At 37.2% G+C, this 23,544-nt stretch overlaps 3 protein-coding genes across 7 annotated transcripts in view; 1 reads left to right on the top strand and 2 right to left on the bottom strand.

Annotated features, from left to right (window-relative positions):
• Window positions 1-26: 26 nt before the first annotated feature.
• Window positions 27-1,698, bottom strand: bloc1s3 (biogenesis of lysosomal organelles complex 1 subunit 3). The gene is made up of 2 exons (XM_039669348.2): window positions 1,627-1,698; window positions 27-1,264 (listed from the first exon to the last, which is right to left on the bottom strand). Exon 2 carries the CDS (start codon window positions 1,252-1,254, stop codon window positions 670-672), a length of 585 nt encoding a protein of 194 aa, XP_039525282.2. The 5' UTR covers window positions 1,255-1,264; window positions 1,627-1,698; the 3' UTR covers window positions 27-669.
• A 1,019-nt stretch (window positions 1,699-2,717) lies between these two features.
• Window positions 2,718-11,685, top strand: slc19a3a (solute carrier family 19 member 3a). Its single transcript, XM_039669347.2, has 6 exons — window positions 2,718-3,039; window positions 4,288-4,945; window positions 6,498-6,710; window positions 7,838-8,030; window positions 8,681-8,822; window positions 10,828-11,685. The coding sequence occupies exons 1-6, from the start codon at window positions 2,893-2,895 to the stop codon at window positions 10,993-10,995; spliced, it is 1,521 nt and encodes a 506-aa protein (XP_039525281.2). The 5' UTR covers window positions 2,718-2,892; the 3' UTR covers window positions 10,996-11,685.
• agfg1a (ArfGAP with FG repeats 1a) overlaps window positions 11,246-23,544 on the bottom strand; it is a 28,024-nt gene continuing 15,725 nt past the window's right edge. Inside the window, exons 3-15 of one of the 5 annotated variants that reach the window (XM_039669341.2) lie at window positions 21,099-21,214; window positions 20,638-20,800; window positions 19,270-19,429; window positions 18,562-18,681; window positions 17,785-17,856; window positions 15,390-15,575; window positions 15,055-15,214; window positions 14,892-14,971; window positions 14,704-14,808; window positions 14,171-14,218; window positions 13,073-13,222; window positions 12,852-12,937; window positions 11,246-11,826 (exon numbers count right to left, since the gene is read on the bottom strand). In XM_039669341.2, the coding sequence (XP_039525275.2) occupies window positions 11,773-11,826; window positions 12,852-12,937; window positions 13,073-13,222; window positions 14,171-14,218; window positions 14,704-14,808; window positions 14,892-14,971; window positions 15,055-15,214; window positions 15,390-15,575; window positions 17,785-17,856; window positions 18,562-18,681; window positions 19,270-19,429; window positions 20,638-20,800; window positions 21,099-21,214 (1,500 nt within the window). In that variant the 3' untranslated portion in view covers window positions 11,246-11,772. The remainder of the gene's footprint in view (window positions 11,827-12,851; window positions 12,938-13,072; window positions 13,223-14,170; window positions 14,219-14,703; window positions 14,809-14,891; window positions 14,972-15,054; window positions 15,215-15,389; window positions 15,576-17,784; window positions 17,857-18,561; window positions 18,682-19,269; window positions 19,430-20,637; window positions 20,801-21,098; window positions 21,215-23,544) is intronic. The other 4 variants (XM_039669342.2, XM_089121086.1, XM_039669344.2 and 1 more) reach the window with 4 other exon arrangements.

Genomic DNA, 23,544 nt, shown 5'->3' with positions numbered 1-23,544 from the left:
TATACACACACACACACACACACACACACACATATGTAGTTTATTAATACATGAAATATTTAATATTATTTAGTAATATTATTAGTATAACTAAATTATTATTTATTAAATTAACTGCAGGAAATTGTAAGTGAACTGGAAAAAAGCCAAAAGGTAAAATAAAAATGTATAGAAATGGTGACTAGTCACAACCCCTAAATATATGCTTTCCTTTAAAAATTGCTTTAAAGCATTATTTATTATTTCAATAATAATTATTTTTTATTTTATTTAAACTATATTATTTACATGAACTAAAAGATAAATAGAAAGAAATGCTGACTAGTTACATTCCCTAAATCAGATGTATATTTTAATCTATATGCAAAAAAAAAAAAAACTTTACACAACAACAGACAAGATAACCTTTTTAAACTTATATATATATATATATATATATATATATATATATATATATATTCTTACATATTAAACTAATTTCTATATTATTACTGATCACTAATAATCATGGCCATGTTGGTCAATGACTATAGGGCTACTGACAGATTCCCCACTTCATTGTAGCATCCAGTAAAATCATAAAAATGTATCCAATTTGTGGCTTTTATTGGACCTTCAACAAGCCCATATGTCATTTAAAGCTGTCTCAACTTACTCTCAAGCATTCGATTACGATTGTCCAGATACAGGGTTTGGCATGGTGATGTCCGGCAGCAGATGACAGCTCGTGATGATGTCAATCTTCTCAGACACGGACTTCAGGTCCTCTAGAATGAGTCTAATGCTGTGGGACGCGTTGATGATGCCTGTCTGAGAGTTGTTGAGATGAATGGTGGCCTGTCTTATGTCCCTGGCCGCGTTCTGATACACCTGTTTCAGGCTTTGGTTGATGTCAGTGCACAGTCGTGCATTGCTCTCCAGCAGTTTCTGCTGAAGTAATGAGTTAAAGCGACCCGAGTCAGGTCTGGACACAGGCGACGATCTGTCCTCCTGTCCGCACACTGTCGCAGGTGTGTTTCTGATCACGATGAGAGGAGGGAGATCTTTGCGGAGCATCTGCTGTTGGCTTTCAAAGGCCAGTCTGCGAACTCTCTCCTCCTCATCCTCGCTGTCAGTCTCGGACGCTTCTCCTGCCACCTTCATACCTGATGATGATGCATGGACAGGAGGGGCAGAGGTGATGTACACTTCATCATCCGAATCAGTTTCTGATGCTTCTCCCTGTACCACGATTTGGAATTTGTTGCTTGCCATGATTGCACACCTGGAAGATACATGTTTAAATCAGTTGATAACTCAGTAAGCTTTACCATGGTATAACTTGGTGTCAGTAGGCTATACATTTATTAAATACCATTGGTACCATGTAATGATTATTACCATTAACATATACTACATACATTTACACTGTATTCTAAAGTACTTAAAGGAATATCATAGCACTTCTATGACAAATGTCGATAACGTTAGTTGCTATTTACGCTAGTTCATACAATTTACGTTTTGCTCTAAATTGCTTCTAGATAAATTATGATGATATTGTTTAACGCGTATGTTTTGATATTAATTATGCACAGTAATTGTATTGAAAAAGCAATTAGAATCAAATGTGTGTATTTTTCGAACCTGCTAGTGTTTGTATCCACAATCCAAATGTCATAGGATTTTGTCACGAGAAACCAACGTGAAGCAGGAAGCTGGAAGAATTTTAAAATAAAAGTCCATTACAATCAGAAGTGTATGAATTCAAAATAAAGGTCCCACGAAATATGCGAAAATAATAGAATAAAAATAAATAAATAAACTAAAATTAAATGAAATTAAATGAATTGAATTCAAAATATAAGCCTAAAGAATCATAAGAGACTCTAGAAGAAGTGACAACATGTAGAATGCAACAGGGCATTTCTGAATTTATGTAGTTTGTGTGTAGTTATCTTCTAGTCATTAGCATATTCGGCCTTGATAATCTATAAATCGTGTTGCCGGGGGCGGAGTTTCTGTAAATTTTTGGGAGAAATGTTGTGTAGTCCATACCAGCCACCTACATTGTCTTTGGCATTCAATTACTTGATAAAAAAATGTAACAATAAATATATTCGTCGAATATTGCAAAGTAAAAACAAAGTCGTTCCATGAGGATTTTTTTCCCTGGAATTCACAGTTGGATGTTATAAATTGAAAAAAAAAAAAAAAAAAAAAAAAAAACATGACTTTTACCTCATACATTTTGCATTTCCAACAAAGTAAAAGAAGTTCATTTTAAAATCTTACATAAAATTTATCCTGTAGCCTAAATTCAATAATATCCAAATATGTGGATGTTGAAAGCTCTTGTTCTTTTTGTGGATGCGCTGATGAAACTTTTACTCATCTTTTCTTTCATTGTGATTCTACAAAGAAGTTTTGGTCTGATTTAAATTATTTCATATTCCATCCTCTTATGATGATTTATAGCTTTTCTCTCAAGGATGTAATACGTTATTATGATAATAGTAAGGATCAGTCTCTAATTCATGTGGTGAACTTTCTCATTCAGGCTAGTCTATTATCTGGTGAATAACAATAATGCTCAGAATTAGGGTGCAATCTGAATAATCTAAACAGAACTTTGCTCACTGGTTGCTCATTTACAGCATACACACACACACAGAGAGAGAGAGAGAGAGAGAGAGAGAGAGAGAGAGAGAGAGAGAGAGAGAGAGAGAGAGAGAGAGAGAGAGAGAGAGAGAGAGAGAGAGAGAGAGAGAGAGAGAGACTCACACAGTGTGCGGTGGTGATTATCTGAAGAGGAACAGTATTTCCATGAGAACAGATCTCTCACACCGGTAAAGGAAAACAGAGCATGCTGTGAAAAAGTGTTAGTTTTATAATAACCTACAGATTGTGAATATGGAGACTCTGAAGCGGTGGATGAGGGACTGGAAGTATCCCACTTCTCTATTATGCATCTATGGGTTCTTCAGCACAGTAAAGCCTTTAGAACCATTTCTCCTTCCTTTCCTAACTGGACCAGACAAGAACCTAACCATTGAGCAGGTAAACCAAAGTTTAATTATTAACTTATTTTTTTAGGATTTCAAAACCTAACTGCATGACTCATGTCGTTAAAGGGAAAGTGCACTGCAGAAATTCAAATTCTGTCATTATTTACACACTCTCACGTCGTTCAAAACCTGCTGTGGGACTTCCAAACTCTCTGTGAAACGCAAATGAGGATTTTTTTTTTTTTTTAAATATCGTAAATGCTTTTGTCCATATGGAATGAATGTCAATGGATGTTTTGAATCCCACTGATTTTAATTGTATGAACAAAATAGTTTAAAAAACATTAAAAATATCTTCTTTAATATTTCACTGCAACCCAATCACACTAGCACGCAGTGTGTTTATCGTGCAATTGACCTTATGCACAGCTGCACTACTTGAACTTAAGCCAGCTCCTTGTTTCCTGTCTGCCATTATTGGACAGACTTGATTAATTCAGGTGTGTCTGATTATTGTTGCCGTGACTACTGAGGTCAGGCACACCTGAACTAATCAATTGGCCAATAATGGCAGACAGGAAACAAGGAGCTGGCTTAAGTACAGGAAGTAGTGCAGCAGCGCATAAAGTCCATTTATACGCTAAAGTGAGTTTTTACGTTCATAGGATCACATGGGTTAGTTAGGTTTAGTAGTGGCATGGGCTTGTGTATTGTACGTTTGGGTATAGAACTAGGTCTGGGGTGCGTGTGTACCTATTACACGCAAATGAACTGAGTAGGCTATCAAATGCTCGCGAAAACTGCGTATCATATGCACAAAACTATAAATTGCTCGACAATAGAATAAATGACAGAAATTTAATTTTTTTGGCTCAACTTTGCTGTTATTGCAAAATGAATTTCAGAGAAACCTTTCATGGTCAATTATTGTGATTCTGATACTGAGTTAGATTTGTGCAATAAAATACTACAATCTGTGTACACTGCTGTAAAATAGTCGTTAGAAGTAATAATGTATAAAAAATCTATATTTGACAAGTTGACATGGCATTTCAAATAGTAACATAATTGTGACATGATTTTTTTTAAATTATAATTAATTATTATTTATATCATTATTTGTATAATAATATTTTTCTATATTATTTGCACTATATTTTGTCTTGTATTATAATTATAGTAATTAATTATAGGCTATGAGTGTTGCAGGAATCCATTTGATTACTGATTAAGATTTGTGCAATACATCTAGTTTATTGGTGGTGGTAAGTAGCTGTTTTTTTTTTTTTTTCTCCTCAAGGTAACCAATCAGATATTCCCAGTGTGGACGTACTCTTACCTGACAGTGCTGGTTCCTGTCTTTCTCCTCACTGATTTTCTACGCTACAAACCTGTGGTGGTTTTCCAGTGTCTAGTCCTGTTTGCCACCACAGCAATGATACTGTGGTGTAAGGGTGTACGAGAGATGCAGGCTATGCAGTTTGCATATGGAGTGGTGACGTCGTGTGACGTCGCTTACTTCACGTATATTTACAGCATGGTGGAGTTGAAGCACTACCTGAAAGCCACCTCATACTGCCGGACCGCACAGCTGCTGGGCTACACCGTGGGTTCAGTATTAGGCCAGGTCCTAGTCTCTTTTGAACTGATGTCCTACAACTACATTCTAGTGTTTACACTTGTTCTCACCGCCATTGCGTTGATATCCTCCATTCTTCTCCCAATGCCTACGACAAGCATGTTCTTCCACCAAAGGAGCAGAGCTAGTAGAGAGACTGATGGGGAAGGGCATGTTGAGACAGTTAAACATCCGGAACCTGAGGAAGGGTCTATGTCAGAGGTGGATCTTCAGAGCATTGACCAAAAAGATGGCGCAGAGGTGGATGGACTCAAACCGAAGCAGGAAATACTGGAAGGTTTCAATGATTGTGATAGTAGTGCAAAAAGTTCCAAGAGAGGTAGGACTATATTAGTAACATCACATGGCTAATAATGTGTCACTGGTGTAGAAGCTAACCGAGTGCCACAGGAATTAGTCCTAAACCATGAAATAAGATGCATTTTTGCACTTTCGGATCCATTGTTTCAAAGTCAATGGGTTTTCTGGTTAAATGCCTGAAATAAGGTCTGTAACACTTAAAATTTTACATTTTAACATTTTAAGCTTTTATGTGTCTTAAAAGGCAGTTGCTAACAAGGGGCTGAATGGGACTAGAGCTTCCAGAGGTTGAACATCATTGAACATGACAGCTCATCTACTCAATAGTCTGCTTTTAACGCATTGTTGTATTTATACTTGCACTCTTGCAAACAATTCAAACTCAAACTTTCCAACTTGTTGGACGCGTTTTCAGAAGCTTAGTAGAGTCATGTGACTGGTAAAAAAGTACACTGTTAAAGCAGTGTAAATTTTTGATCATAGCTATACATTTTTAGTGTAAGTTTAGTTGTTTAATTCCAACAATTGAATTTAGATTCTCTTAATTAACAAAATGCAGTTTTGTTTTGTCTTGTGTGTGTGCCATTGGAGCATCACATGGTCAGCAGATTATCCGGAGCGCACGCTTTCAAAGAAGGTTTTAAGGGCGTAAATTACTAATGAAACAATTCAGTCTAAGTTCATTTACTCGTCTGGGGAAATGAATAAAGTAGAAACGAAACACAAAACTATAACAAAGAAAGAAAGAAAAAGATCCCCGGACAGGAATATCACGAAGGAGTTACATTATGAAGCGCCACCGGAAGAAAGGAAGAAGAGAGAGCTGATCTTGATGATCAGTAATTTTAAAACGTGATGATGTCACACCCTCTGGAGGTGTGTGAGCCAATGGGAAACTGGCCATTTGGAGGGAGTTTTTCGATTCTTGGCTCGTACATTTGCATGTTTTATGACAAGGGTGGTTAGAGTCATGACTCACTCTCATCATTTCTACTCTCAAGAATGGAAAGAATAAAAAGTATAGTGTAATCCATTGTATCATAACCTAAGATGCATTTTTTACTGGAGGAGGCCGCAGGGATTCCTATGATACCAAGCGAGGCATGCAAACACGAAAGGAAAGCAAGATTACATTCATATGCATTCAACACATCTAGAGAAGTCATGACAATGAAACACATGGGTATGCAGGAATATATCGTATTCTTTTCAGAATTAGTCAAGTTGCAGATTTCAATGAAGGAATGTCTGTTTATGTGTGTGCTTTTTGGGAGAGGTTTCTGGTCGCCTGGCCTGGCTCTGAGGAGATAGCGATCTCTTTGAAGCCCGACCCCCGGCTGTGTGTGTGTATAGGTGTGTGTACACAACTTTCCTTCTTGCCGGAAAGGGGGAAAGCTTTGTTTTAACTCAGTTTCCAATGAACGTGACAATGGAATTACTAGCTGCGTGTCTAGCTTTTCAACTATAGATTTGAATGAGTCCAACTGACAGAGTCCAGATACCCTACATACATATTAAACAGCTGAATGAATGATCTTAGAGGAGTTCTGATTGTCCTGATGATATCCCAGGTGGCTGTTGTGATGTCCTGCTCTGGTTGTGGAGGGATTTCCGACAGTGTTTCTCCTCCCGTACGCTGATGATCTGGTCAGCGTGGTGGGCGCTGTCTACCTGCGGCTACAACCAGACGGTGAACTACGTCCAGTCACTGTGGGAGCATGTGGAGCCGTCTAGTAATTTCACGATATACAATGGAGGAGTGGAGGCCCTTTCAAACCTTTTTGGTGAGTACAAGGGACATTAGGCCTATACTTGTTTTGAACTGAGATAAATTTGAACTTTATTGTGATAGATTTTTCTTCTCTATTGTGACGTACGTACGAAACTACTTCTCAAACAAGAAAAAATGTAGGGGAGGGAGTGCCCGCCCACTTTTTTAGTTGCGTTGGCTTCGGAAGTATTTTTTTAAATTCATTTCCACAAAAAGGATTTCCACGCCAACCCGCCACGAGGTGAATCATAACACTGCAAACTTTGATTTGAAGGAAAAAGTCTTTGAAAATCGGACAAAAAATACAAATGTGCAAGACTGTGTAGTTTAAAGCTTTAGTGAGGAAAAGAACTACAATCCCATGAATCATTGTGAACTGCATCATCAAATAAAAAATGAAGAAATATAAAACTACGCATTTAAAAATGTTGATTGTAGGTTTATATAAACAATATATTATTTTTAATGTATAATAAGTTTATTGCAAAATATGTATTTTGAAATTTTAATATTTTTGAGAGTGTATGGGATCTACTACATCATTTGCTGAATCCATGATAGGCGGGGCTAAAGAGCTCTTTTGCATGTTTTTCTTATTTTGACTCTCTGGTTGGTGTAATTGTCTGTACAGCATCATGGGTAATGTAGTTTTTTTTTTTACCACAAATTCCACTGTCATTTTTATTTTAAACATTTAATTTTCATATCATTTCACATTTTATTTTAAAACTAAACTGACTGTTGCACTTGCTCTCTATTGCTGTGATCTTGGGTGTGCGACATGTTTGCTTTTTATTTTTTCATTTATTATTTTAATCCATTTAATAATTTTTCGAGCATTGACCTGAAAATAAAATTTCCAACTTAAGCTGTCGTAAATCTTGAATGCGTTAGCTCACAGACTTTAGTTTTTCCTTTCAAAGATGGCACTATTGCTGAAGTGAAAAGTGTTTTAAAAAGTCAACGTAAAAAAGTTACAGAATTTTATGTTTTTTTGTTCTGAAAAATGGCTTTAGGAAGTAAGGTTAGATCTTAAGAGTTATGATTAGTTTGATATGCAGTTTACTACTTTATTAATTAAAAAATCCATCACACGTGGAAACGGTGCTTTCCTGTCCATCATCACTGTCTGCACCACAGGGGCCGCGGCGGCGTATGGGATCGGGTTTGCATCTGCAGACTGGTCTCGCTGGGGTGAGATAGCTCTGGGAGGGCTCTCTGCCCTGGAGGCCGGTGCTCTCTTCGCTATGGTCTTCAGCGCCAACATCTGGGTCTGCTACTGTGGCTACATCATCTTTAAGAGCCTGTACATGCTGCTCATCACCATTGCCATGTAAGTCCTTATGTGACGACTTATAAGCACCTTATACCCAGCTAGGATGATGTTTTCTTCTTTGTAAGTTAAATGTTATCATGAACCAAATTTAGCTGATTATAATATATTCCTGCTTCAAACTTGTAGCATAATTATATGATAAACGTTCATAAATGTGTACACTATCTTATCCGACCACTTGCCGTTTCACCTTAATTGGAGCAATAACGGTAAAGATTTTTGACCTGTCATGCTTATATTCAAATTTCAGATCCATTTATTGCCAGAAACCTGATGATGTAAAGCATTTACACCTTATACAGTAGGTTGGATGCTATAAAAAGATGCACTCATAAAGGGCAATGTATTATAATATGGTCTTAACTTTCCCTAATATTTAATAGTTTTGCATTGACAGTGACAGCTTGGTCAATTTTATAAACTCAGAATGTTACTGAATGCCCTAATAAATATACATTATTTTTTCAGTCTCTTATTACAGGTTAAATAAGGATTTGATTGCACTCGCTCAAAACAACTTTAGCCAAGGATTAGATACTTGATTTAAACATTACATTAAATTTTACAGGCCCGGAAACAGCCGGAAGAAAAGAGAACACATCTTGCACAGTGAATGCACAATCATTTCCATGTCGTTTGTCTCATAGGTTCCAGATTGCAGCGGGGTTGAACATGGAGCGTTACGCCCTTGTTTTTGGAGCCAACACCTTCTGTGCTCTGGTCCTCCAGACAATCATCACCTCTGTGGTGGTGGACAGCAGTGGGCTTGGTGTGGATATTGTCACACAGGTGAGGTTACACTGTTTATGCAAATCAAAATTATTGGATAGGATGGTTAAAACCTGTTCTGGGGCGAGGTCAGCACTGCTGGAAATTGTGTGTCCAGTGTGAAAGGTTGCGATGTTAGGAGCAAATCAGTGCAGCGGAAAAAGAAAGCAGTTTTTAAAATTTGAACTATGGGGTCTGTTTTATACAAGCTTGTTTCCACCACTGAATAAAAAAAAATAAAAAAATAACTGGGACTTTTTATCTCACAATTCGAGATATGAAGTCAGAATTTAGACTTTTTATCTCACAATTCCGACTTTTTTTCTCGCAACTGCAACTTTACATTGCGCAATTCTGACTTTATATCACATAATTGTGAGTTCGAAATTCAGATGAAATTTCGAGTTATCAGGCCAATTCGAAGGAAAAAAAATATTTTTAACCCTCAGAATAGTTTATATCTCACAATTCTGACTTTATAACATGCAATTCTGACTTTATAACACGCAATTCTGACTTTATATCTCGCAATTCTGACTTTATATCACATAATATCAAGTTCGAAATTCTGACGCAATTGTGAGTTATCAGGCCAATTCTAAGGGGAAAAAATACTTTTAACCCTCAGAATAGTTTATATCTCGCAATTCTGACTTTATAACACGCAATTCTGACTTTATATCTCGCAATTCTGACTTTATGACAATTCTGACTTTATATCTCACAATTCTGACTTTATATCTCGCAATTCTGACTTTATAACACGCAATTGCGACCTAATATCAATCAATTCTGACTTTATAACACGCAATTCTGACTTTATATCTAGCTATTGTGAGAAATAAGGTCAGAATTACGAGATATAAAGTCACAATTACCTTTTTAATTTTCATTCTGTGGAGGAAACAACCTTTCATACCCATCATTTACATGACACCGAAAACCAACTAAAAATAGAAAACTTTGCGTTTTCTTTCTTTGAAAACGATACCGTTACGGTCTGTGTAAACCACAAAAACCTGAATTTGCGAAAACAGTGATGTCAGGCGCATGTGTATGGGCTATATGCACGCATAAGTTCCGCATTTGACGCAAGGATGCTCGTCCATTTCCGGTTGTGGAGATTTAAGCGGAGGAGAACCGAGGAAAACGGGATTATGGCACAGTCTTCAAAATTTACTGTCCTCCCGTCTTTGAAACGAAACGTACATGCGTTTAGATGTAATTTTATATATAGTTATGTTTATTTAATCTAATTTTAAAAAGAAGTATAAACACAACGAGGGGTGTCTGTTTTATCTGTTTTTGTGACTAACGTTTCTTTATTATAACCATGGAGTATAAAATTCAATATAAATTCTCGGTATTGCATTGGACTCTACGATCGGCGGGAGTTATCGAGCATCCTTACACCTTCACCGGAAATACCACCGTGCATAGAGCCCATTATGTGTTCAGCCTGTAGGCGCTTAGTGTTCCTTTTAAAAGTGACATCGCCACCTACTGGCCTGGCAGCATAATAGTCATTTTTGTGGATCATTGTGAACATGACAACGCTGTCATCTGTTTGCAAAAAATGTGAAGGACAATGTACTTTCTGTTTTCAGTACATCGTTGTCTTGTAAACGTATTCTAATTTAAACAATCAATCACCAGCTTCATGTGCTTTGGACAGTCACAGAAACACGGTATGTATATCAACAGCCGATTTAGCATTTGATAGGAAAAGCATCAAACTCAAATGGAGTTTAGAAGAGACCGTTTCATTCTCCACCTCGAAAAGTCCATTCAGAAAAATGCAAGAGTATTTATGTACAGGTACATAAAGTAAATCATTGACCCTGACACAACAGATTTGCAAATAAGAACATTAACCCAGAGTTCATGAATGTAGAGTGTGATATGAATAATAGTTTATTAAAATGAATTGGTAACCCTGGGTAGATAATGAGTGTGAAACTAAAAAACTAAAACGTAACAAAATGGTGATTGCATTCAAACTGTTGTTGTGTTACTTGTCTTACAGTTTACCATCTACGGGGGATATTTTTCTGTTATTGGGATCGTTTTCTTCTTGAGGGGTTTGTATACTACCTTGTGCCGAAAACCTGAGATCGAAACATCGAGAGAGAATCCAGAAGAAACTTTTAAGGCAGAAGATGATGCGCAAATCATCACTGGAACTAAATTCTGAACACGAGGAACAGGAAGTACCTGATCACACTTGACTAATTATGAACAAACAGAAGGAAAGCATAAAAACATACTATTTTTCTTTTTTTTAGGTAAAATTCATTTTAATATATATTGTATATATTTATTTATATACATATACATATACACACATTAACTTAGATTTCTGTAACATAAGTGGTCTTGAATCAGAGTCTGATGAGTTCTCATTACTCCTCATAATGGAAAAACAATCTTTTTTGCCTCAGAAACTGCAAAAGCACAAAAAGGCAAATGTCAAAAAGGATTCCACATTCTTGCTTCATGTTATTCACAGCACGGCGGACGTCAACGCCGTATATGCAGCATATGTGTGTGTACATGTGTGTATGTGTTAAAGATACAAATACTGATATGCACAAAGATCTAAAATTTAGCAATTTCTATGAAAGAATTATGTACAGAATTGCAGCATTAACATGAACAGGAGGTTTGCAATAAGTTAGTTATCCACCACGTCGTGCAGAAGATTTCCAGGCCAGTTAACAGGAATGACAAAAGGAGCACAGTAAAAAAAAAAGCTCCTTTTCTCCAGACAACCCTGCATAATGTTTTGTTTTCTGTTGCTATGGACGTTGCCATAGACAGGATCATGTATTTATTGTTTTGTTGTTTTTTCAAACTTAAAATTCAATAAAAAATCTTTAAGAAATGTATGTTTTTTAAAGCTACTTGCAGGACAAAACAGTGCAAGAGGTGCGAAGGAGTCGCAGGTCGCCCGCTGGAGGTCACAAGAGTGCTATAAGAAGGGGTTTGTGGATGAGCCTCCAGCAGGAAACTGTGCCGCCCCCGCCTGCAAGACAGAAGATCAACAAAAACCCTGCAGATTTAACTTCAAAATAACTCGTTTTTGTAAAAGAATACAGAATAGATCAAAATAAGAGACTTAAAATTACATTTCGAATAAAGTGTAGACTTAAAATTATTAATTAAAATGTAAAACTATTAATTATAAATGTATAACAATTATGAATTAATACATTTAACTTCAAAATGATGTTTTTTTGTAAGATGAATAAATAATTAAAGACTCAAATAAACATTAGGAATTAAATGTAGATTTAATAATTTTTTTTTTTTTACAAAATAAGCAAATAAATACATAGAAATTAGTCAAATTAAGAAATGTAAACTTAATGATGAATTATAATTAATACTCTATATATTATAATTATATATTTTAATTCATTCTAAATAACAGTTATAGCTTCAAAATTAAATATTTTCTAAATAAATAAATAAAAGAGACTCAAATAAACATTTGTGATGATGTAAATTTCATAAAAGACTATATAAAATAAACAAGTAAAAAAAAAAGAAAGAAAAATAAGAGACAAATGACTATTTGGAATGAAATGCAAATTAATAAATGTAAAATTATATATAAATTAGGGCTGTGCAAAGATTAATTGCGAATAATCACATCCAAAATAAAAGTGGGTTTACATAATATATGTGTGTGTGCTGTGTATAATTATTTTGTATGCATAAATACATATGCATGCATGTATATATTTAAGAATTATTTGCACATAAATACATAATCTATATTATATATAAATAGTTTATATATGAATAACACATTTTTCTTAAATATATACATATGTGTCTGTATTTATATATATAAAAAATAACTAAAAATAAAAGATTTTATTTTAAATATGTAGATTGTAAAATAAATTAGACTTAAATTAACATTTGGAATATTGGACTTTATAAAAAAAATATAATTATAAAACATTATTGATAGAAAAACAAACATTACAATCTTACAAAACATACATTACAATCTTACAAAACATGAGTTCTTTAACTCACCAGGAAGGGATTGTTGGTTACTCCAGGTGCCGTCACGTTCTGTCCAAATGGAGCGCCCTTACCCTGACCAAACGCAGCAAAACCTCCTAACAAAACAAATAAAACAAATATGTGACTAAAAAATGTGAACATGTGAAAATCTTTATAGATGAAGTACAGCTGAAACATTCAGCAGACTGAATTGTAAAGCATTAAAATATTTCCTCAGCCCCGCCCCCTACCGTTGTGTTGTTGGGGATACGCGTGCGGCTGGGCAAACGGCTGTCCAGGAAACGCTTGCTGGAAGTTTCCACTGAAGCTGGTGGGAAGGTTGTATGCAGCAGCGTTTCCAAAACCAGTGGGCATGCTCATGGACGGCGGACCGAAAGAGGCTACGGGACGAAAAGAGTCTCAGTTTGACTTGCATACACACATGTGACTTTCAATGCAGTTTCCTTTTAGCCAGTTCATGAGATGCACTGACATCAAGTTTGGAGCTCAACAAAATCTTTAAAAATAACAGCTATATGAATTAACCTAATATTATTTACCAGTGGATTTGAAATGGAAAAAACATACAAACTAAATTAAGACACAGAGCTTAATGGTTTTTCCAACTCTCCACTCAGAAAAGTGAAATGTTTAAGAGGTAGAGCAAATTACTACATTTTAATTTTAAATATAGAAGACATTCAAGTGACATGCACTGATGAATCGTTCAAAACAAGAACAGTAAATAGGGTCATGTTGACTATTTTTGTCCCGAGTACAGAAATCTGTGGCGCTGAATCGGTAGAGCAGATGACAAGACATGAGGACAGAAACAATACACAACCCTCAGAGAACAACAACCAACAGTTTATAATATATAAACACATACTAAATTGAAATTGATCAAAAGTGACAGGATCATGTGACACTGAAGACTGGACACTGTAAAAGACGACAGCCCCCAATTAAGTTATTTTTGATTTTGAAGTCAAGTTTATAAGAACAAAAGCTAGTTCTGAGAAAAGCTCTGTTTTCAGATGCCACTTCATTTGATATTAAAACCATTTTTAATTGCCTACTGAACGTATATTATGCATTTGGTCAATTTTCTGTGACAGCTGAAGACATGAGATATCACTGCAAAGGATAATACGACAAAACATTATCTGGGGTTCATCCGCCTTGGACAACACAAGCACACCTTTCTTTAATGGGGTCCGAAGGTCAGGATGACCACATAATTGTGGTCAATTATGTTTATATTATCCTGCTAGTCTATGTCATGGCTAAGCCCCAGAAAAGGAAGAGAAATAATGGATAAAATGAGAGAAAGAAAGAGATGAACATACCAAAGTGAGCCGCAGGGTAAGCCTGACCCTGCAGGGGTCCTATCATGTCTGAACAGCATGTCAAGAACACAGCCAAACAAAACCATCAGTCGCAGCGCACTTGCTTTTTTTGTTTTCTCATTTTTGGCCTATATTATATATACTCTCCACCTTATTCACATTTAACTAGACGCCTTTCCTTCCTGCCTTTTTTCTTTCTCTCTCTGGATCACACATACACACACACACTCAACATTTATCCGCCGCAGGGATATAGAAATCTCTGCCTTTGTATCTAGCGTGTGAGAGCGCTCTCAAGCTGTTAGCTCCTAGCATGGAGACTGGGCGTATCTGACCCACTTAAAAATCTTCACAAAGCCCTCTGGTGTGTTAAATAAATAATGAGACACAAAACAAGGGCTGCTTCTCGTGTCTTAAACTCTTCCGAAACCGAGGACAAAGCCTGCTGTGAATTCAGAGAAGATTTTCTGCGAATAAACGCGGGGTTAAACCGATCGACTTGTTTAAATTTTGTATGTATGCTACGCCTATACCTGCTGTGGCCACGCCCACTCCTGGTGCTGCTCCTCTCCCATTGGTCTGAAATGGGTTAGTGGCCTGCGGAGCCCCGGGAGCGACGAATGGATTCGTCGGAGGGCCTGTTAGAAAACGCAGTCGAGATGTAGGAGTGGCGATGAAGGCGGCAGAATGGAAATCTCCAATAGATCTGAGAGACGTTTACCTGCAAAACCCTGAAGCATGCTGGGTAAACCCTGTTGTGCTTGAGCCGGAGCAACGGCTGTAGAGGATCCAAACATAGCCCTGAATGAGAGAAAGAGAGTTCAACCGAGTTCGACCGAGAAAAAGACGATAAGGGGAACAGAGACGTCTCTTTATGGTCTCACCCTTGCGTTGTGGTGGCAGTGTTGTAGCCGCTCGCATTTGGCGCTGAGGTGCAAAAGACTGTGTCCAGTTCAGCTAGCGCAGCGTAGCGGTCGCCGCCAAACAGAGCTGCCTGTGGAGGGGGCGGACCCACGCCTGCCGATGGAGGGGCCGAGCTCGGACCTTTGGATGGAGACAGAAACTGTTTTCTTAAAACCCCAGCACACATTAATGCACAGGACTCGAATACATTATATGGAAAGTTGTGCGTTTCAAATATTTAGAAAAATGAGTCATGCTCAAATGTTTATATCAAGCCTAGATCGACATGAGCTGTAAAGAGTGTGTGAAAATGCACCTTGTTCAGGTTTGCTGCTGAATACGTTGTCGAGGTTGGCCAGGGCTGCGTATCGATCCGCAGGGACACTGACCGCTTCCACAGAGTTACTCTGGGTGGAGCTGAACGAGGCAAAGTCAGCACTGCACGATTTGGGGAAGTTATCGAAGTTGGCAAAGTTGGGATTGCCAAGTCCTGATGAGCTACCTGAGGAAGGAAGCGAAAAGATGAGCAACAGAGGGAGAGAAAATCCATTTCCACAGAAAGTCCATTTCACACGTTTTGTTTTGGGGAGACCCTGTGTTTTTTTTTAACCGAACAGTAAACTCAGCTAAAAACAACGAAACTCAAATTAATTATTAATTATTTACACTATAATCATTTAAGTATGAATTATAATATATAAATATAGCTGCAAGCAGCAATTATCAGGGCCAAGCACAAAGAACACGCGATAAGTCATGCCATCATGGCTGGGAGTGTCAGACCAACTACAACAATGAGCAATTAAAGATGTTTTAAGATGATTTTAGGCAAAATGCCTGAAAAATCATGAATACAGTCACTAGTTATTTGATTTTATGGTTTATTACTTTCGACCAATAGGTGGCACTGTGACCAGTTTCATGTGGTGTGGTCAGAGTAAGGTGAAAAGACACATTGACACATTTTTAGTGTCAACATGCCAAAGCATTGCAGAGATACAGTCTCAGAGTCATTTTGGCTTCATGCCTCAACTTTGTTGCTGCAGTACACAAAAACTATAACTTTCTGTCAGCACAGTCTGAAGATAATCTGACTAGAGTTTGGTGAAAATCGGACACGGTCTAGGAGGAGCTGGAAAAAGTAGGTTTTGAAAGAAAATCAAAAATGGCAGACAGGAAGTTTGGCAAACTATGCAAAAATTGGTATCTATGTTCTCTGCATGATCAAAGGAATCTATATCCAAGACCACTTTAATAGGGTAATTTATTCAAAAGGTATCAGCATTTTTGACCACAAGGAGGTGCTGCCACAAAACTTTGAGTACTGTCAGAGCATGGTGCCGAAGACACAAAGAGTTTCACAACAATATGCCAATGCGTTCATAAAATATAGAATATAATGATAAAATCCAAAATGGCCAATAAGAGATACTTGAAATGCTGCACCGAATCTAAAAAGACCATTTTTGCGACTTTTGGACAAACTGTTCAGAAGTTATAAGCAAAAAGAGAAATTTTCCATATCTCCTGACCACTAAGTGGCACTGTGCCGAAACGGTGGAGGTGGCCTCGGGTCATGGTAGCCAAAACACACATCAAGTTGCGGAAATATAGCCTAATTTATTTTGGCGTTCTCTTTGTTGAAATCGTTTGCCCGTACCTTTTTGCAGGCATAGTCTGAAAATGATCTGGTCCAATATTTATGAATATCGAAGTAACGGCCTGGGAGGAGTTCGAAAAAGTCAAAGCAAAGGAGTTTTTTCCTAGCCTTTATGGTTCAAAAGTTGTTAGCATAAATGTGAGTGCAAATTTGGACAGTTACTAGGACAGTAGTTGGGGAGACTTAAAGCGACACTGTGTGATTTTTACCCCCATCTTGAGGTGAAAAGGTATATGACCATCCAGTGAATATTAGTTTCTGTTCCTCTCAATTCCGATTTAGTTTTAACTCCTACGGTGGCCAATGTAGTCCAAGATTAACATGGCTTCCAGTTCGACCTCGTCCATGAGTGTTAACTTAAACGAAAACGCGAAAGGCGAAGCTTGAATTAACGGGTATGTATGTCCCTCTTTGGCTAATGTACTTTCAAGATGGCGACCGACACTTATGTACCCCTTACAGATAACCCAGTTATCACAGAAAAAGATTATTTCTAAAAAATCCGGCCAAAGTGGAGATTTCTGAAAACGCTCTTTATGTATTGTCGTGTGAACTGAGAGAAACGGCGTTTTAGGTTCTCTCTTGTCCGTTATGGCTTGCATGGCTTTATCCTTCTCCCTACACTGCCGCCCGTAGGTTTGGCATAGATATGATGGCGCTCGATGGTGTATTTATTTATGCAGGTGTGTGAACGATGTATTGAAAACAGAAAGAGGGGGAAAATATTAGTTTCTCTAAATACCCGGCTTTGTGTAAACGTGGCCTCATACACCGACGGCGGTGTCAGCCATGCAAGGCGCCATCCAGCTCGTCGGGAGCAGCTGGGGTTAGGTGTCTTGCTCATGGACACCTCGACACTTGATCAGGTGGAACCGGGGATTGAACCACCAACCTTTCGGTTTGTAGACAACCTACATGAACCACTGAGCCGGATTTCATTCACACCACTGCAAGATAGTGTCAGGAAAGCCACTTTAAACAGCAAATGAACAGAGTGTGTGCACAAGACACACACACACACACACACACACACACACAAGCTGTGACTTACTGTGCATGGCCAGTGGAGGCAGCGATGAGGTAAACTCGCCCACACTGCGACTAAATGGGAGACTGTTGTACACTGATGTACGCACAGGAAATGAGTGAATGACAGCACGGGTATGAAAAGCAGGAAAGAAAAAGTAAAAGTAATAGAAATTATTAAAAGTTTGGGGTCATTTTTAATGTTGAAAGAAGACTAAAGCTCACACAGGCTGCATTTATTTGATCAAATACAGTAACATTATTCAATTTGTTACAATTTAAAATAAATCTTGTATTCTAATACATTATATCCTTCAGAAATCATTCTAATATGCTGAAAAAGGTTGAGCTGCTCAATATTTTTTGTGGAAACTGTGATACATTTTTATAATTATTTGAAGAATAGAAAGTTCAAAAGAACAGCATTTATTTGAAATAGAAAATGTCTTTTGTGACATTACCAATGTCGTCACTGTTATATTTTGATCAATTTAATGCATTCCTGCTGAACAAAACAGAAGAAAAATCAGCCAAGCTGAAAGTGAGGAACTGAAATGACAGATTAATAAAAAATATATTTCTTTTATTAGAGAGAATTAAATGTATAATTAAAACACTGATAAAAAGAAGGAATGGTTGAGAAGCGACAATGTAAACAATCAGCAATGAAATAAAAAAAGACAAACAGAAAGACTTTTAAAATCACATTTCTAAGTTAACACAGCACAACTTGGACAAGGAGTCATTTCTAAAAGGGGGGTGAATGGATGTTCATTTGCCTGGCTGTGAGCTTGTGTTATACCTGGTTGTGTGGGCTGAAATGAGTCCTGTGGAGCCGATGGAAACGCTGCTGTGGTCGGAGCAGCAGAACATTTGAACGCATCAAAATTGGCAAAGTCTGCATTAGCATTAGCATTCTGCGCTGTTGGGGTCCACCACAAACAAACACACAAAACAGAAAATGGGATGAGGAATAATAGAGAAACAGGAATGAAACTATGGGATGAACGTGTCCAGTGTTTAAGTCAATTTAGTTTCTTTTTCAGTCAGGAAATCTGACTGAAATCAAAGTCAGAAATCAAAAATACATTTGTGTAAATTTAGCTGACTTAAACACTGGTTGTATATGTAGACATTAAACACTCTGATGTAAAGTGGAATGATACAATGTTGAATCACACAAACCCACTGACACATGACACAAATAAAGAAATGACACGCATGCATGAAATGAACAGAAAACCTCTACCCAGAAGCGCTGGCTCACAATCCAGCCATACAGACCTCTGGACCTGGTTACTGTCATTAACTGATAAAACTTAAGACCATTACTCTCAAGAGACGCCAGAAAGGATTCGTGGTTTTATGGTTTTTGTGACCGTGGCAACACGGTCAATAAGTCTAGTACGGCATGATGGGAAACCAGACCACATCCCCCTAAGAGTTGTCTTGAACCTTAAAGTACCGCTTTTTAAATGGATGGTTGGTTGCAGTGCGAGTTTGTTCTTACCTGAATGACTGTTGAAATGTGCAAAGTTGGCAAAGTTTGCGTTGCCTGTGGACTGCGACTGCGGACCTGCAAAAATGTCGCCACCTAGTTCGCTGAGCAGATCGAACTTCCTGTCCTGATACTGTTGCTGGGCCAGCTGAGCACGCGACACAACCGGAGACTGAGAGGGGGAAAATAAGACCAGAAACTCACATTAAGAAAGTAAAGATGGTCAATATTGATATCATCTTAACCACAAATATAATTTGGGATCGGTAAGGTTTTTAAATAAGTTTCTTAAGCTCACTAAAGCTGCATTTATTTGATCGAAAATACAGAAAAACAGTAATATTGAGAGGTATTATACATTTTAAAATGTTATTTATTCCTATGCTGCAAAGCTGAATTTACATTTTATCATTCATTCTAATATTCAGATTTTATGCTCAAGAAAAATGTATTATTATTATTATTATCATCAATGATGAACACGGTTTTGCTGCTGAATATTGTTTATGGAAACCATGATACTTTCTGTGAGGTTTCTTTAATAAATCGAAAGACATTAAAATATAAATCTTTTATAAAAATATAAAATATAAAAAAATCTTTTATAAAAATATAAAAAAAAATACAAAAAAATTGATTATTTAGTAATCATCAATTTTTGATCAATTTAATACATCCTTGCTGAATAAAAGTATTAGGGATTCGATTACCTGGTTCGAACCAGAGTTCAATTGCCCCCTCCCCTGCCCCCGCTGGGATTGTGTTCACAATCAAATTGGCACGTTTGCATTGTGAAACAGGAGCTGTTTACCCCTCTAACAATGACGCAAGAGAAGGCGGAAAAATGCATAGAGTTGCTCACCTCACTTGTACATTTTGTTTTTTGATTTCAAATGGCACTTGCATTTTTCTACTGTGAATGTTCAAAATAATGCGGGAGTCGCATTTTCGGAGAAAATAAGTCGGGAGACGTGTATTCTGTGGACAGTATTCCATATCCTCTCGGCTTGCAGTGCATCAGACACGCTTATCAGGAAAGTGAGCGAGAACACACACAAACACACAGATTTATCGAATCACACGTCATCAACAGAGTACGACTGCATTCATATCAGCAGTGAACCGTACCAGAGTTCACACGAGCTGAACTCCAGACCCCCTTTTCATGCGGACTTGGTTTGGTAGGTTTGACTTGGTAGGTTTGAGTTTTCCGCACCAGAGTACGGAAAACAACGCTTACATTAAACAAATAAACCAAACTCTGACGGGAACCGAACCTAGATGTGCACCAAACGTGCTAGTGTGAAAGCACTAAACATTGAAAACAAAACATTACATAACAAAAAACAAAACCCAGTTGCATATATTTCATTGTGTTACCTGGCTGGGTGTGTTTTTGCTGAAGTGTAAACTGGGTACGGATTCCTCCAGTAATGTTTTGAGGGGTCGGACCTCTGGAGTGCTGCTGGTGCTGCTAGCAGACGAGCCAGAGATAGACGCATGAACCGACGCCACAGTCTTAGCCTGCTCTGGAGGAACATACCTGAGAGAAAGAGCACACATACACCATGATGCGTTTATTTGATCTTTATGAAAACAAGAAAAATACCAATCTTATAAACACTGGGAAAATACTAATAATTAATATGACACATCACTTGCAATAAAGTGCAAATCAAGACTCAAATCAAGTGCTGTATTCATATTTTTTATATACAACTTAATTTATTTGGTGTGCAGTCATGAAATAAGTGGGATAATACATTTTGCAGTAATGATGACTGACTGTACATGATACCCCAAACATAATAATAAACATTTCAGCCTGTGCTTTTCCTCACCATCGCTTCTTTTCGTATTTGTCCTGAAGAAACTCTTTGACTTTCTGAGGTTCTCTGAAGTCTGGGATGGCCATGTTTCTGTCGTCATAAAGGCCGAGCCATATCGGTTTACATGCCTGCAAACGCATGAAAAAGGTCATCAGACATTCAAATAACATGTAAGACAGAGATTCATTCATGTCAAAAAACATGAAAAAGGGTTTTTAAAGAAACCTGGTCCCATCAATTCTCAGTTTATTAGTTTATTAGAAGACAGAGAAGCAGAAAGATTCTTCAGGATCTCTTTCTCAATGCCTCACATGTGTGAAAAACAATGCAGGCATTCATACTAAGGAAAGTCTTGCTTTGAATACATGCACTAAATAACAAATATCTTAAGGTGTCATTTGAAAAAACACTTAAATATACTCTCTTAGGAGTCAAATGCACACATACTCAGATATCACAACTGATAAATTAAAAGGCAGAGCGTAAGGCAGCACGTGCTATGTGTGTGTGTGTGTAAAGGCTTTCACAGCAGTGAAGACACTGCCTCCATTTAGATATAATCAATGCAGACACACATTTGCGTGTGTAAAAAAACACACACACACACACACACACACACACACACACACACACACACACACACACACACACACACACACACACACCATTAAAAACAGTGCTAGCAGCTTGTTAATTATATATAGTAACAGCAGAGTGAAGACACATTATCACTTGAGTCTGATGAGAAGCCCTACAGACACTCAAGGAAGTTTTCTATGACCCTAAAAAATGAATGTATTAAAACTTTCAGTGTTTGCATGAACTCGTTGTTCTGGTCCAAGAGAGGCCATGTTGGGCTCATCCATGAGATTAAAGCTAAAACCGACCCAGGAATCAGTGCATCTGCCTTCAACGCTTCAGAAAGGCATACTAACTAAACTGCCCACTTCAAAGTACACATCATTATGTACTTAATACTATCAAAAATAGTGTGCATTTTTGGGAAAAATGTTTACTGTCAGATTAGGAATCACTAAAGCGATAATTACTTTCATGTTTTGGCCAATAATCAATAAATAATGGTCAAACTTCTGACAAAACAAAAAGTAAATAAAGTTTTTTATGCTACAAGGGAATTTAGGCATTGCAATTGTATACAGTGTGAATAATGAAGATTAATTTTGAGACTGACTGAAGATTACTGATTAAATTATTAATATTTTTAAATACCTTTAAGTCAGTGTTAGATGACAGAAAATGTAATCTAAACGTAAAAATAGAAGAACATGCAACATTAAATATCCAATATCAACCAATATGATATTTACTGTAGACTGGAGTGATGATGCTGAAAATTACATGACTATAAAATAAATTATATTTTAAAATGTATTAAAACAGAAAAAAGTTATTTAAATTATAATATTTCACAATATAACTATTATTTTTTTGTTAGAATTCAACCTTGGTGAACATGAGATACTCAATGTAAATAATAGACACTCTGGAAAAAATATTGTGTTTTTTTTAAATAAGTGTAAATAGCCTGTCTTGTTGGCAAAGGCATTTTACACTAACTCAGCCTACCAATGCCTGGCTGGGCCACACAAGATTAAAAACGAGTATGGCGTACTCGAAAAATAGCTTTTGACGCGATCGACCCAAATTAGAGTCTGCCTTTTGCCAAACTCGTTCTTCTCCCTTTTCCCATCACATATCAGATTGGAAAGGCATTTCTTTTCAATGAAAATGAAGAAAATAATTGAAAAGAGGAAATAAAGTGTCGTTTAGGAAGGGCATATAGTTCAAATAAGGCGGCATCAATTTAATCATTTTTAATAAATATAACCATTTACACTGTTATTGTGGCTCAACAGTTAGATTTATACATAAACTCATCTTTCAGGCATTTGACCAACTGGGTTGACACTCAGCGTGAGAAATCGGGGGTGTGGCATGTGAGAGTTGGGAGCTCTGCAGCTCTCTCCCGCGCTCTAGTCGTCTCTCACTGATGTCGCGGCGCTCATACATCATTGTTATTCACGCATGACTCATGTCACGAGCAGTCTCAGTAAACAAAATCATGGTTAACTAATGCAGTAACGCAGACTGTTTACGGGGAAGTAACCGCAATCTAATTACTGTTTTTACAATTGTAATCCCTTACTTTACTCGTTGACGTCGTTACTTGAAAAAAGTAATCAGATTACTTCTAACGCGTTACTGCCCATCACTGATAGCATCTAACAACTATTTGCAGTTATTGCAAAGAACTGCTACCTTTTTAATAGCGTAAATAGGATATATAGCCGCTGCCTATTTCTTACTGACCCCCAAATTTTGAATGGTAGAGTTTCTTGCGTTGTTCAAAAAAGGTAGTGTGCGCACTCAAATGCATCGGTCACTCAGTAAGCTAGACAAATTACTGAAGATCTGCCAACTTCAACTTTGCGTGACA

This window comes from Pimephales promelas, chromosome 16, assembly GCF_988280905.1.
Source record: "Pimephales promelas chromosome 16, fPimPro1.hap1.1, whole genome shotgun sequence".
NCBI lineage: Eukaryota > Metazoa > Chordata > Actinopteri > Cypriniformes > Leuciscidae > Pimephales > Pimephales promelas.
This window is presented reverse-complemented; position numbering and strand designations above follow the sequence as displayed.